Here is a 13,247-nt window from a genome sequence, read left to right on the forward strand (position 1 = left end):
CTGAGGGGGGCTTCCCCCCCTCTCTCTCTCTCTGGGGGGGGGGGGCTTTCCCCCTCTCTCTCTCTCTGGGGGGGCTGTCCCCCTCTCTCTCTCTCTCTGGGGGCTTTCCCCCTCTCTCTCTCTCTCTCTGGGGGGGCTTTCCCCCTCTCTCTCTCTCTGGGGGGGGCTTTCCCCCTCTCTCTCTCTCTCTCTGGGGGGGCTTTCCCCCTCTCTCTCTCTCTCTCTGGGGGGGCTTTCCCCCTCTCTCTCTCTCTCTCTGGGGGGGCTGTCCCCCTCTCTCTCTCTCTGGGGGGCTTTCCCCCTCTCTCTCTCTCTCTCTCTGGGGGGGGCTTTCCCCCTCTCTCTCTCTCTGGGTGGGCTGTCCCCCTCTCTCTCTCTCTCTCTGGGGGGGGGCTTCCCCTCTCTCTCTCTCTCTCTGAGGGGGGGGGGGCAACTCATGGAGATTCCTCCCACTCTCAATGAGGGAGAGGAGGGAGGGTTTTGAGGGGGGTGGTGGGGGGGGGAGTTTGAAACATGCAGCTCAGGTGAGCTCAGGTGACCTGCCGGCCTCACGTGACGCGGCCTGGGCGGTCACATGATCAGGAAGCAGACAGGCCCCGCCTCCCTCCTCCTCCTCCTCCTTCCACCCCCACCCCCCAGGGCGGGCTGCCATTGGCCCGGAGGCTGTCAATCAACCCGAGGCCGGCGGGCGGGACAGTGAGAGGGGATGGAACGCGGCGACTCGGAGGGTTCCAAAGGTGAGATTGATACATTGTGAACGTTCGGAGGTTCGAACGTTGCGAGTCCGAGGGTTCGAGGGGTTGGAACGCTGCGGGCCGCCGGGTTCGAAAGGTGAGATTGATACATTGTGGCCGGGGCGGGGATCGAACGCGGCGACACCGGGGGTTCCAGCGGTGAGATTGATACCGTTCATGAGGGGGGGTGAGGAGGGAGGAGGGAGGTGAGGGGGATAGGAGAGGAGGTTGGAGGGAGGTTGGAGGGAGATTGGAGGGAGATTGGAGGAGGATTGGAGGAGGTTGGAGGGAGATTGGAGGAGGTTGGAGGAGGTTGGAGGGAGATTGGAGGAGATTGGAGGAGGTTGGAGGGAGATTGGAGGGGGTTGGAGGGAGATTGGAGGGGGTTGGAGGGAGATTGGAGGGGGATTGGAGGAGGTTGGAGGGAGATTGGAGGAGGTTGGAGGGAGATTGGAGGAGGTTGGAGGGAGATTGGAGGAGGTTGGAGGGAGGTTGGAGGGAGATTGGAGGGAGATTGGAGGGGGTTGGAGGGGGTTGGAGGGAGATTGGAGGGGGTTGGAGGGAGATTGGAGGGGGTTGGAGGGAGATTGGAGGAGGTTGGAGGGAGATTGGACGAGATTGGAGGGAGATTGGAGGAGGTTGGAGGGAGATTGGAGGAGGTTGGAGGGAGATTGGAGGAGGTTGGAGGGAGATTGGAGGAGGTTGGAGGGAGATTGGAGGAGGTTGGAGGGAGGTTGGAGGGAGGTTGGAGGGAGGTTGGAGGAGGTTGGAGGGAGATTGGAGGAGGTTGGAGGGAGGTTGGAGGGAGATTGGAGGGGGTTGGAGGGAGGTTGGGGGAAGGTTGGAGGAGGTTGGAGGGGGTTGGAGGGAGGTTGGAGGGAGATTGGAGGTTGAGGTTGGAGAGGGAGAGGAGGAGGAGGTTGGAGAGGAGGAGGAGGAGGTTGGAGAGGAGGAGGAGGTTGGAGAGGGGAAGTTGGAGGGAGAGGAGGAGGTTGGAGGGAGGAGTGGGGATTGGAGGGGGGGAGAGGTGAGGAGGAGGTGGGGGAAGAGGGGAGGAGGAGGTGGTTGGAGGGATTCCCACTCGGAGAGCCAGGACCGACTCCAGCAGGGTGAGAATGAGCACTTCAGATCCACTGGGAGGGAACTGGGATTAAAATCCGGGATCGTTCCCAGCAGAATTCCCAGAGCTGAGAGGAGAGAGGGGGCGACTCTCTGGGAAAGGGTGATTTTTAAAAAGGAAAAGGCAAGAATTTAGTGTTCTGTCGGGGGAGAGAGAGAAATGTTAGAAAGAGGGTAGGGAGGTGAACTGGGGGTCAGACTGGGGTAAAGGGGGGGGCGAGGGTTTGTATTGGGGGGTGGGGATTGGATGAGAGGCGATGGGGGCAGAGGTCGGGGGTGTTAGACGGGGTAGAGGTCGGGATTGGACAGGGCAGGGGCTGTCTGGGGGTTGGGGGGGGGCAGAGGTCGTGGGGATTAGACTGGGCAGGGGCAGTTTTGGGGGGTGGGGGTTGATGAGGGGGTTTAAGATGGGCACGGGATGGGGTCGGGTACAGGATCGCAAGTACCAGCTTTCCTCTGTGACCTCACCCCCAAATCCCCATGTGTGAGCTTCGAGTGTCGGGTAGCTATTCCGCTGTGGGGTGCGTCGCAGCCGAGCCCGGTCCTGTTATTACAGGAGGACCCCTGAGTTACACCGTGATCTGGAGCAGGGACCCTGGCTGGTTTCATTTTTTTCTTTTACCCCCCCCCCTCCCTCCCTCCCTCTAACCCTGGGGACACACTGGAAAACCTTCATTTCCCCCCTCTTCCCCTGTAATCTGTATCCTCCTCCCAAACTCCCTTCATGTCCCTTCTCCTCTTTTCTCCCCTCCTCCCCCACAAGCCGATACTTTTCAAAAGAAAGAAACCACATTTCTGTCGCACCTTCCATGACCTCAGGACATCCCAAAGCGCTTTACAGCCAATTGAGTCCTTTCACAGTGTAGCTGCTGTAGTAATGTAGGGAGCACAGCAAGATCCCACAAATCGCAACAGGTTGAGGGCCAGACAATCTGCTTATTTAGTGATGTTGGTCGAGGGATAAATATCGGCCCCAGGAAACCGGGGAGAACTCCCCCCTGCTCTTCTTCCAATAGTGGGCCGTGGGATCTTTACTGTCCACCCGAGAGGGGCAGACGGGGCCCTCGGTTTAACGTCTCGTCCGAGAGACGGTCCCTCCGACAGTGCGGCACTCCCTCAGTACTGGCACCGGGGGAGTGTGGGCCTGGATTATGGGGCTCGAGTCCTAGAGTATATCCATCTCCCTCCGACAGTGCAGCACTCCCTCAGTACAGGCACCGGGGGAGTGTGGGCCTGGATTATGGGGCTCGAGTCTCTGACCCCGAGGGGGGGAGAGGGTCTCTCTGAGCCCCGGCTGACCGTGTGTAAAGTCCGATGATGTGTTTTCCTGCTTTTGATGGAGGGATCGTTGCACTGAAGCAGCTCTTCACACAAAGGGGGAGAGGAGATCTCGAACTCTCTTCCCCCCAAAAACCTGATGAGACCACGAGGGTCAATAGAAAACCCTGAAACTGAGGTTGATCGATTTTTGTTAGGCCAGAAAATTCATAGTGTCACCGGTCCAGCACAGAATGAGGCCATTCTGCCCATCGTGGCCTGTGCTAGCTCTTTGAAAGATCTATCCAATTAGTCCCACTCCCCCCTGCTCTTTCCCCGTATCCCTGTAAATTTTTCCCCTTTGATTATTTCTCCGATTCCCCTTTTGAAAGTTATTATTGAATCTGCTCCCTTTCAGGCAGTGAATTCCAGATCAGAACAACTCGCTGCGTTAAAAAAACATTCTCCTCATCTCCCCCCTCTGGCTCTTTCCCCGATCGCCTTAAATCCGTGCCCTCTGCTCACCGACCCTCCTGCCCACCGGAAACAGTCTCTCCTTATTTACTCTCTCAAAACCCCTTCATGATTTTGAACCCCTCGATTAAATCTCCCCTTAACCTTCTCTGCTCTGAGGGGAACGACCCCAGATTCTCCAGTCTCTCCGCATCACTGAGGTCCCTCATCCCTGGGACCATTCTGGTAAATCTCCTCTGCACCCTCTCTAAGGCCTTCACATCTTTCCTAAAGAGCGGGGCCCAGAACTGGACCCAATACTCCAGTTGTGGCCCGAACCAGTGTTTTATAAAGGTTCATCATGACTTCCTTACTTTTGTACTCTGTGCCTCTATTTATAAAGCCCAGGATCCCAGATGCTTTTTTAACCACTTTCTCAACCTGCCCTGCCACCTTCAATGATTTGTGCACATATACCCCCAGATCTCTCTGTTCCTGTACCCCTTTTAGAATTGTGCCCTCTAGTTTATTATGCCTCTCCTCGTTCTTCCTACCAAAATGTATCACTGCTCACTTCTATGTGTTAAATTTCATCTGCCACGTGTCCGCCCATTCCACCAGCCTGTCTATATCCTCTTGAAGTCTATCACTATCCTCCTCACTCTTCACTACCCTTCCGAGTTTCGTGTCATCTGCAAGTTTTGAAATTATACCCTCTATACCCAAGTCCAGGTCATTAATATATATTTTAAAAACCAGTGGTCCTAATACTGACCCCTGGGGAGCACCAGTGTACACCTCCCTCCAGTCCGAAAAACAACCGTTCACCACTACTCTCTGTTTCCTGTCCCTTGGCCAATTTTGTATCCGCGTGTCACTGCCCCTTTAATTCCATGGGCTTTAATTTCACTAACAAGTCTATTGTGTGGCACTTTATCAAACGCCTTTTGAAAGTCCATATACACCGCATCCACCGCACTACCCTCATCGACCCTCTCCGTTACTTCATCAAAGGACTCAATCAAGTTAGTCAGACACGATCTGCCTTTAGCAAATCCGTGCTGACTGTAATTTATTAACCCCTGCTTTTCCAAATGAGAATTAATTTTGTCCCTGACTATTGTCTCAAACATTTTGGCAGGAAGAACGAGGAGAGGCAATATAAACTAAATGGTACAATCCTAAAGGGGGTCCAGGAACACACAGACCTGGGGGTGTCTGTGCACAAATCATTGAGGGTGGGGTTGTATTCTGTAGCGTTTTGAAGGTTAAGGGGTGATCTGATTGAAGTTTATAAGATATTAAGGGGAACGGATAGGGTGGATAGAGAGAAACTATTTCCGCTGGTTGGGGATTCTAGGAGTAGGGGGCACAGTCTAAAAATTAGAGCCAGACCTTTCAGGAGTGAGATTAGAAAACATTTCTACACACAAAGGGGGGTAGAAGTTTGGAATTCTCTTCCGCAAACAGCAATTGATACTAGCTCAATTGCTAAATTTAAATGTGAGATAGATAGCTTTTTGGCAACCAAAGGTATTAAGGGATATGGGCCAAAGGCAGGTATATGGAGTTAGATCACAGATCAGCCATGATCTTATCAAATGGCGGAGCAGGCACGAGGGGCCGAATGGCCGACTCCTGTTCCTAAAAGCTCCCCCCTCACCACCGACGTTGGGCTGATTGGCCCTGTTATTGCGGGGTTTATCCCTCTCCCCTGTTTTGAGCAGGGGGTGTGACATTTGCAGGCCTCCAGCACCATCCCCGTATCTAAGGATGTTTGGAAGATTATGGCCAGTATCTCTGCAATTTCCACCCTTCCTTCCCTCAGTAACCTAGGATACCATGGTTAGTAAGTTTGCAGATGACACCAAGATTGGTGGCATTGTGGACAGTGAAGAAGGTTATCTAGGATTGCAACGGGATCTTGATCAATTGGGCCAGTGGGCCGATGAATGGCAGATGGAGTTTAATTTAGATAAATGTGAGGTGATGCATTTTGGTAGATCGAATCGGGCCAGGACCTACTCCGTTAATGGTAGGGCGTTGGGGAGAGTTATAGAACAAAGAGATCTAGGAGTACAGGTTCATAGCTCCTTGAAAGTGGAGTCACAGGTGGATAGGGTGGTGAAGAAGGCATTCAGCATGCTTGGTTTCATTGCTCAGAACATTGAATGCAGGAGTTGGGATGTCTTGTTGAAGTTGTACAAGACATTAGTAAGGCCACACTTGGAATACTGTGTACAGTTCTGGTCACCCTATTATAGAAAGGATATTATTAAACTAGAAAGAGTGCAGAAAAGATTTACTAGGATGCTACCGGGACTTGATGGTTTGACTTACAGGGAGAGGTCAGACAGACTGGGACTTTTTTCCCTGGAGAGTAGGAGGTTTAGGGTGATCTTATAGAAGTCTATAAAATAATGAGGGGCATAGATAAGGTAGATAGTCAAAATCTTTTCCCAAAGGTCGGGGAGTCTATAACGAGGGGGCATAGATTTAAGGTGAGAGGGGAGAGATACAAAAGGGTCCAGAGGGGCAATTTTTTCACTCAAAGGGTGGTGAGTGTCTGGAACGAGCTGCCAGAGGCAGTAGGAGAGGCGGGTACAATTTTGTCTTTTAAAAAGCATTTGGACAGTTACATGGGTAAGATGGGTATAGAGGGATATGGGCCAAGTGCAGGCAATTGGGACTAGCTTAGTGGTATAAACTGGGCGACATGGACATGTTGGGCCGAAGGGCCTGTTTCCATGTTGTAAACTTCTATGATTCTATGATGCGTCCCATCCGGACCGGGTGACTTTTCTACTGTGAGTCCTGCCAATCTTTTAAGTACCTCCTCTTTATCTATCTTTACCCTCTCCAATATTGCTCCTACCTTCTCCTTTACTGCTCCAATGGCAGCGTCCCCCTCTCTAGTGAAGTATTCATTTAGTGCCTCAGTCGTGCCCTCTGCCTCTACAAGACGATCTCCTTTTGTGTCCCGACTCGGTCCCATCTATCTTTGGTTAACCTTTTACTATTTATATATTTATCGTAGAAAGGTTGCAGCACAGAAGGAGCCCATTCGGCCCATCGAGGCCCGTGCCAGCTCTTTGTAAGAGCAATCAAGCGAGCCCCGCTCTTTCCCCCCGTAGCTCTGCAGATATTTATCCGATTCCCTCTCTGAGAGCCGCGATTGAATCTGGGTTCGGGGGGGTGCTGTCGAAGAAGCCTTGGCGAGTTGCTGCAGTGCATCCTGTGGATGGTCCACACTGCAGCCACGGTGCGCCGGTGGTGAAGGGAGTGAATGTTTAGGGTGGTGGATGGGGTGCCAATCAAGCGGGCTGCTTTGTCCTGGATGGTGTCGAGCTTCTTGAGTGTTGTTGGAGCTGCACTCATCCAGGCAAGCGGAGAGTATTCCATCACACTCCTGACTTGTGCCTTGTAGATGGTGGAAAGGCTTTGGGGAGTCGGGAGGTGAGTCACTCGCCGCAGAATACCCAGCCTCTGACCTGCTCTTGTAGCCACAGTATTTATATGGCTGGTCCAGTTAAGTTTCTGGTCAATGGAGACCCCCAGGATGTTGATGGTGGGGGATTCGGCGATGGTCATGCCGTTGAATGTCAAGGGGAGGTGGTTAGACTCTCTCTTGTTGGAGATGCTCATTGCCTCTCCTACCGAAATGTATCACTTCACATTTTCCTGCGTTAAAATTTCATCTGCCTCGTGTCCGCCCATTCCACCAGCCTGTCTATATCCTCTTGAAGTCTATCACTATCCTCCTCACTGTTCACTACCCTTCCGAGTTTCGTGTCCTCTGCAAATTTGTAAATTGTGCCCTGTACACCTAAGTCCAAGTCATTAATATATATCAAGAAAGGCAGTGGTCCCAGCACCGACCCCTGGGGAGCACCAGTGTACACCTCCCTCCAGTCCGAAAAACAACCGTTCACCACTACTCTCTGTTTCCTGTCCCTTAGACAATTCTGTACCCATGCTGCCACTGCCCCCTTTATTCCATGGATTGCAATCTTGATGACAAGCCTGTTATGCGGCACTTTATCAAACGCCTTTTGAAAGTCCATATACACAACATCCACCGCATTGCCCTCATCGACCCTCTCTGTTACCTCATCAAAACTCAAATTAACAAACCCGTGCTGGCTTTCCCCAATCAATCCACACTTGTCCGAGTGACTGTTCATTCTGTCCCGGATTATCGTTTCTAGAAGTTTCCCCACCACCGATGTTAAACTGACTGGGCCTGTAGTTGCTGGGTTTATCCTGACACCCTTTTTTGAACGAGGGTGTGACATTTGCAATTCTCCAGTCCTCTGTCACCACCCCCGTATCTCAGGATGTTTGGAAGATTATGGCCAGTCCCTCCGCAATTTCCACCCTTACTTCCCTCAGCAACCCATCCGGACCGGGTGACTTATCTACTTTAAGTACAGCCAGACTTTCCAGTACCACCTCTTTATCAATTTTTAGCCCATCCAGTATCTCTACTATATCTTCCTTCACTGAGGTTCTGGCAGCATCTTCTTCCTTGGTAAAGACAGATGCAAAGTACTCACTGAGTACCTCGGCCATCCCCTCTGCCTCCATGAGTCGATCTCCTTTAAAGTCCCTGTTTGGCCCGACCCCTCCTCTTACTACCCGTTTACTGTTTACAGCCTGTAGAAGACTTATGGATTCCCTTTTACGTTGGCCGCCAGTCTATTCTCATACTCTCTCTTTGCCCCTCTCATTTCCTTTTTCACTTCCCCTTCTGAACTTTCTATATTCTGCCTGGTTCTCACTTGTGTTATCAACCTGACATCTGTCATACGCCCCCTTTTTTCTGCTTCATTTTACTCTCTCTCTCGTCGTCGTCCAGGGAGCTCTGGTTTTAGTTGTCTGAAGTTTCGCCCCCGTGGGAATGTATTTTTACTCTTGATTGCTCCTTGTCCTTTTCCATAACTAATCTAAACCTTGTGATATTATGATCGCTGTTCCCTGAATGCTCCCCCCACCCCCCTCTCACTTGCTCCAATTGGCCCTCCTCATTCCCCAGAACCAGATCCAGCGATGCCTCCTTCCTCGTTGGGCCGGAGATCAAGAAAGTTCTCCTGAACACACTTCAGAAATTCCTCCCCCCTCTCTGCCCCTTATATTACTATCCCAGTCTACATTAGGATAGTTGAAGTCCCCCATTATCACTACTCTATGGCTTTTGCACCTCTCTGTAATTTCCCCTGCAAATTTGCTCCTCTATATCCTTCCCACTAGTCGGTGGCCTGCAGAATACACCCAGTAGTGTAATGGCACCTCTGTTGTTTCTTAACTCTAACCAAATAGATTCTGTCCTTGACCCCTCCAGGACATCCTCTCTCTCCAGCAATATTCTCCTTAATCAATACTGCCACCCTCCCCCCCTCCTTTCTTTCCCTCCCTATCTTTCCTGGACACCTTTGTATCCAGGAATATTTAGTGCCAATCCTGCCCTTTTTGGAGCCAGTTCTCCGTTATCGTCTTGACATCATATTCCCATGTGGCTATTTGTGCCTGTAGCTCACCGACCTTGTTTACCAGGCCTCGTGTGTTTACACACACGCACTGCAAACCAGTCTTGGACCTTCTCGTACTCTCTCTTGGTCTGATCCCATCTAACACTGGACTATTTCTTACTCTCGTGCTGCCTGTCTCTCCCGATCCATTGTGGCCATTGTTTCTCCTTTCCAATGCTACATCCTGGTGCCCATCCCCCTGATAAATTAGTTTGAAACCCACCCCCCACAGCACTAGCGAAGCCCCCCACGAGGATAATGGTCCCGGCCCTGTTGGGGTGAGACCCGTCCGTCTTGAACAGGCCCCCAGAACTGGTCCCAAAGCCCCAAGAGTTCTAGAAGACTTTGGATTCCCTTTTATGCTCGCCACTAATCTCGCCTCATAGTCTGTCTGCCCCTCTTTTAAGATCTCCTCTGTACTTTCTTTGGGTGCCTTCTCTTTTCCCCTCGTAGGGATGTGTCTACTCTGGGTTGGGTGGGCCGGGGGCCCCCGCGTCCCCGAATTTAGAACAATGAGAGGTGATCTCTTTGAAACATGTAAGATTCTGAGGGGGCTCGACAGGGTGGATAATGAGAGTCGAGAACTCGGGGGCATGGTCTCAGAATAAGGGGTCGGCCATTCAAGACTGAGATGAGGAGGAATTTCTTCATAGAAGTTTACAACATGGAAACAGGCCCTTCGGCCCAACATGTCCATGTCGCCCAGTTTATACCACTAAGCTAGTCCCAATTGCCTGCACTTGGCCCATATCCCTCGAAACCCATCTTACCCATGTAACTGTCCAAATGCTTTGTAAAAGACAAAATTGTACCCGCCTCTACTACTGCCTCTGGCAGCTCGTTCCAGACACTCACCACCCTTTGAGTGAAAAAATTGCCCCTCTGGACCCTTTTGTATCTCTCCCCTCTCACCTTAAATCTATGCCCCCTCGTTATAGACTCCCCTACCTTTGGGAAAAGATTTTGACTATCTACCTTATCTATGCCCCTCGTTATTTTATAGACTTCTATAAGATCACCCCTAAACCTCCTACTCTCCAGGGAAAAAAGTCTCAGTCTATCCAACCTCTCCCGACAAGTCAAACCATCAAGTCCCGGTAGCATCCTAGTCAATCTTTTCTGCACTCTTTCTAGTTTAATGATATCCTTTCTATAATAGGGTGACCAGAACTGTACACAGTACTCCAAGTGTGGCCTTACTAATGTCTTGTACAACTTCAACAAGACATCCCAACTCCTGCATTCAATGTTCTGACCAATGAAACCAAGCATGCTGAATGCCTTCTTCACCACCCTATCCACCTGTGACTCCACTTTCAAGGAGCTATGAACCTGTACTCCTAGATCTCTTTGTTCTATAACTCTCCCCAACGCCCTACCATTAACGGAGTAGGTCCTGGCCCGATTCGATCTACCAAAATGCATCACCTCACATTTATCTAAATTAAACTCCATCTTCACTCAGAGGGTTGTGAATCTTTGGAATTCTCTACCCCAGAGGGCTGTGGACACTCAGTCGTTGAGGATATTCAAGGCTGAGATCGATGGATTTTCGGGGAATCGAGGGATACGGGGATCGGGCGGGAAAGTGGAGTTGAGGTCGAAGATCAGCCAGGATCCGATGGAATGGCGGAGCAGGCTCGAGGGGCCGAATGGCCGACTCCTGCTCCTATTCCTTATGTTACCTGAACCAACCTCTGCTAACCAACCTCTGCTTGAAGGCCTTCGGTTGTTCATTTACTGTTTGGCCTGCCAATCTTTGACTTCGATCCACCTGGGCAAGATCCCTTGTTAACGCACTGAAATTAGCCCTCCTCCAGTTAAGTATTTTTCACGTTCGATTGTTCCTTTTCCATAACTATTGTGAACCTAATATTGTGATCACTGTTCCCCAAACGCTCCCCCGCTGAAATATACTCCAGCTGCCCCACTTTGTTCCCCAGAGCGAGATCCAGCACTGTCTCCTCCCTGGTTGGGCCAGAAACACACTGTTACGGAAAGTTCTCTGGAACGTCTTTCAGGAATTCCCCCCACCCCCCCCCCCCTTTTTGCCCTTTACGCTGACATGGATTAAGGGACATGGAACCAAGGTGGGTAGATGGAGTCCTGATTAAAATCAGATTGAAGGGTGGAACAGGATCGAGGGGCCGAATGGGCCTCCTCCTGTTGCTATAGTAACAGGCTCGAGGGGGCTGAATGGGCCTCCTCCTGTTCCTATAGTAACAGGCTCGAGGGGCTGAATGGGCCTCCTCCTGTTCCGATAGTAACAGGCTCGAGGGGGCTGAATGGGCCTCCTCCTGTTCCTATAGTAACAGGCTCGAGGGGGCTGAATGGACCTCCTCCTGTTCCGATAGTAACAGGCTCGAGGGGGCTGAATGGGCCTCCTCCTGTTCCTATAGTAACAGGCTCGAGGGGGCTGAATGGGCCTCCTCCTGTTCCTATAGTAACAGTCTCGAGGGGCTGAATGGCCTCATTCCTATGTTAAGAAATGTTTCACCTCCTCCCTTTTCCTTCCGCAGGTCTCTGAAGTTGGACGCAGCGAGGGCCCCTCCCTTCCCCCCCTCCCCTCCCCTCCCCTCCCCCTTAAAGGGGCCGCCATGTCGGAAAAGGAGGAGGAAAACTTCAACTCCTTCCTGTCGGACGGGCTGGAGGCCGGGGGCTCGGACCTGGAGGGCTACGACGAGGTGGTCTCGGGCCTGGCCGGGGGCCTGTACTCGGAGTTGGAGCGCCTGATCCTGGCCCACGGGGAGGGAGCCGTCTCGGGCCTCATGCCCCTGACGGTGTCGGTGCTGGAGACCCTGGAGGGGGTCTGCGCGGAGAGCAGGGAGCGAGGGGCCGAGGCGGCGCTGGCCAGGGAGGAGAACGAGCGGCTGCTGGCCCAGTACGAGCGGGAGAGGGGGAAACGCAAGAGGACCGAGGAGGTGAGAGCACCTTCCGCACCGGCCCCAGGATGGTCGGAGAAACTTTGGTTGATGTACTCGAGGACTCGAGCCCCATAATCCAGGCCCACACTCCCCGGTCCCAGTACTGAGGGAGCGCTGCACTGTCGGAGGTAGATGGATATACTCTAGGACTCGAGCCCCATAATCCAGGCCCACACTCCCCCGGTGCCAGTACTGAGGGAGTGCCGCACTGTCGGAGGGAGATGGATATACTCTAGGACTCGAGCCCATAATCCAGGCCCACACACCCCGGTCCCAGTACTGAGGGAGTGCCGCACTGTCGGAGGGAGATGGATATACTCTAGGACTCGAGCCCCATAATCCAGGCCCACACTCCCCCGGTGCCAGTACTGAGGGAGTGCCGCACTGTCGGAGGGAGATGGATATACTCTAGGACTCGAGCCCCATAATCCAGGCCCACACTCCCCCAGTGCCAGTACCGAGGGAGTGCCGCACTGTCGGAGGTGCCGTCTTTCGGACGAGACGTTAAACCGAGGGCCCCTCTGAGGCGGGTGTAAAAGATCCCACGGCCGCAATTGGAAGAAGAGCAGAGGGGGTGGGGGGAGTTCTTCCCCGGTGTCCTGGGGCCGACACTAATCCCTCGACCGACATCTCCCTTCCAAAATAAAAAACCAGATGATCTGGTCATTATCCCATTGCTGTTGGTGGGATCTTGCTGTGCGCAAATTGGCTGCCAGGTTTCCGACAGTAGAACGGTGACCGCACGACGACAGAGAGTCTTGCCCTTCAATCGGCTTTGGGATGTCCTGAGATTGCGAAAAGCGGGATACAGGGGGAGTTGGGGGGGATGGGATTGGATAGTGTGGGATTAGAGGGGGAGTTGGGGGATGGGATTGGATAGTGTGGGATTAGAGGGAGAGTTGGGGGATGGGATTGGATAGTGTGGGATTAGAGGGAGAGTTGAGGGATGGGATTGGATAGTGTGGGATTAGAGGGGGAGTTGAGGGATGGGATTGGATAGTGTGGGATTAGAGGGGGTTGGGGGATGGGATTGGATAGTGTGGGATTAGAGGGGGAGTTGGGGGGATGGGATTGGATAGTGTGGGATTAGAGGGGGAGTTGAGGGATGGGATTGGATAGTGTGGGATTAGAGGGGGAGTTGGGGGATGGGATTGGATAGTGTGGGATTAGAGGGGGAGTTGGGGGATGGGATTGGATAGTGTGGGATTAGAGGGGGAGTTGGAGGATGGGAT

The 13,247-nt window shown here is 52.5% G+C and overlaps 1 protein-coding gene across 1 annotated transcript; it reads left to right on the forward strand.

The window, feature by feature from the left end:
- The first annotated feature begins 676 nt into the window (after positions 1-676).
- On the forward strand, positions 677-12,090 carry LOC137314505 (C-Jun-amino-terminal kinase-interacting protein 3-like). Its single transcript, XM_067979817.1, has 2 exons — positions 677-737; positions 11,611-12,090. The coding sequence occupies exon 2, from the start codon at positions 11,689-11,691 to the stop codon at positions 12,088-12,090; it is 402 nt and encodes a 133-aa protein (XP_067835918.1). The 5' UTR covers positions 677-737; positions 11,611-11,688.
- Positions 12,091-13,247: the final 1,157 nt, after the last annotated feature.

The sequence above is a fragment of the Heptranchias perlo genome, unplaced genomic scaffold, assembly GCF_035084215.1.
Source record: "Heptranchias perlo isolate sHepPer1 unplaced genomic scaffold, sHepPer1.hap1 HAP1_SCAFFOLD_514, whole genome shotgun sequence".
Taxonomy (NCBI): domain Eukaryota; kingdom Metazoa; phylum Chordata; class Chondrichthyes; order Hexanchiformes; family Hexanchidae; genus Heptranchias; species Heptranchias perlo.

Excerpts from the sequence above, each read along its gene's own strand:
- LOC137314505 (XM_067979817.1), top strand. The coding sequence starts at position 11,689 with ATGTCGGAAAAGGAGGAGGAAAACTTCAACTCCTTCCTGTCGGACGGG.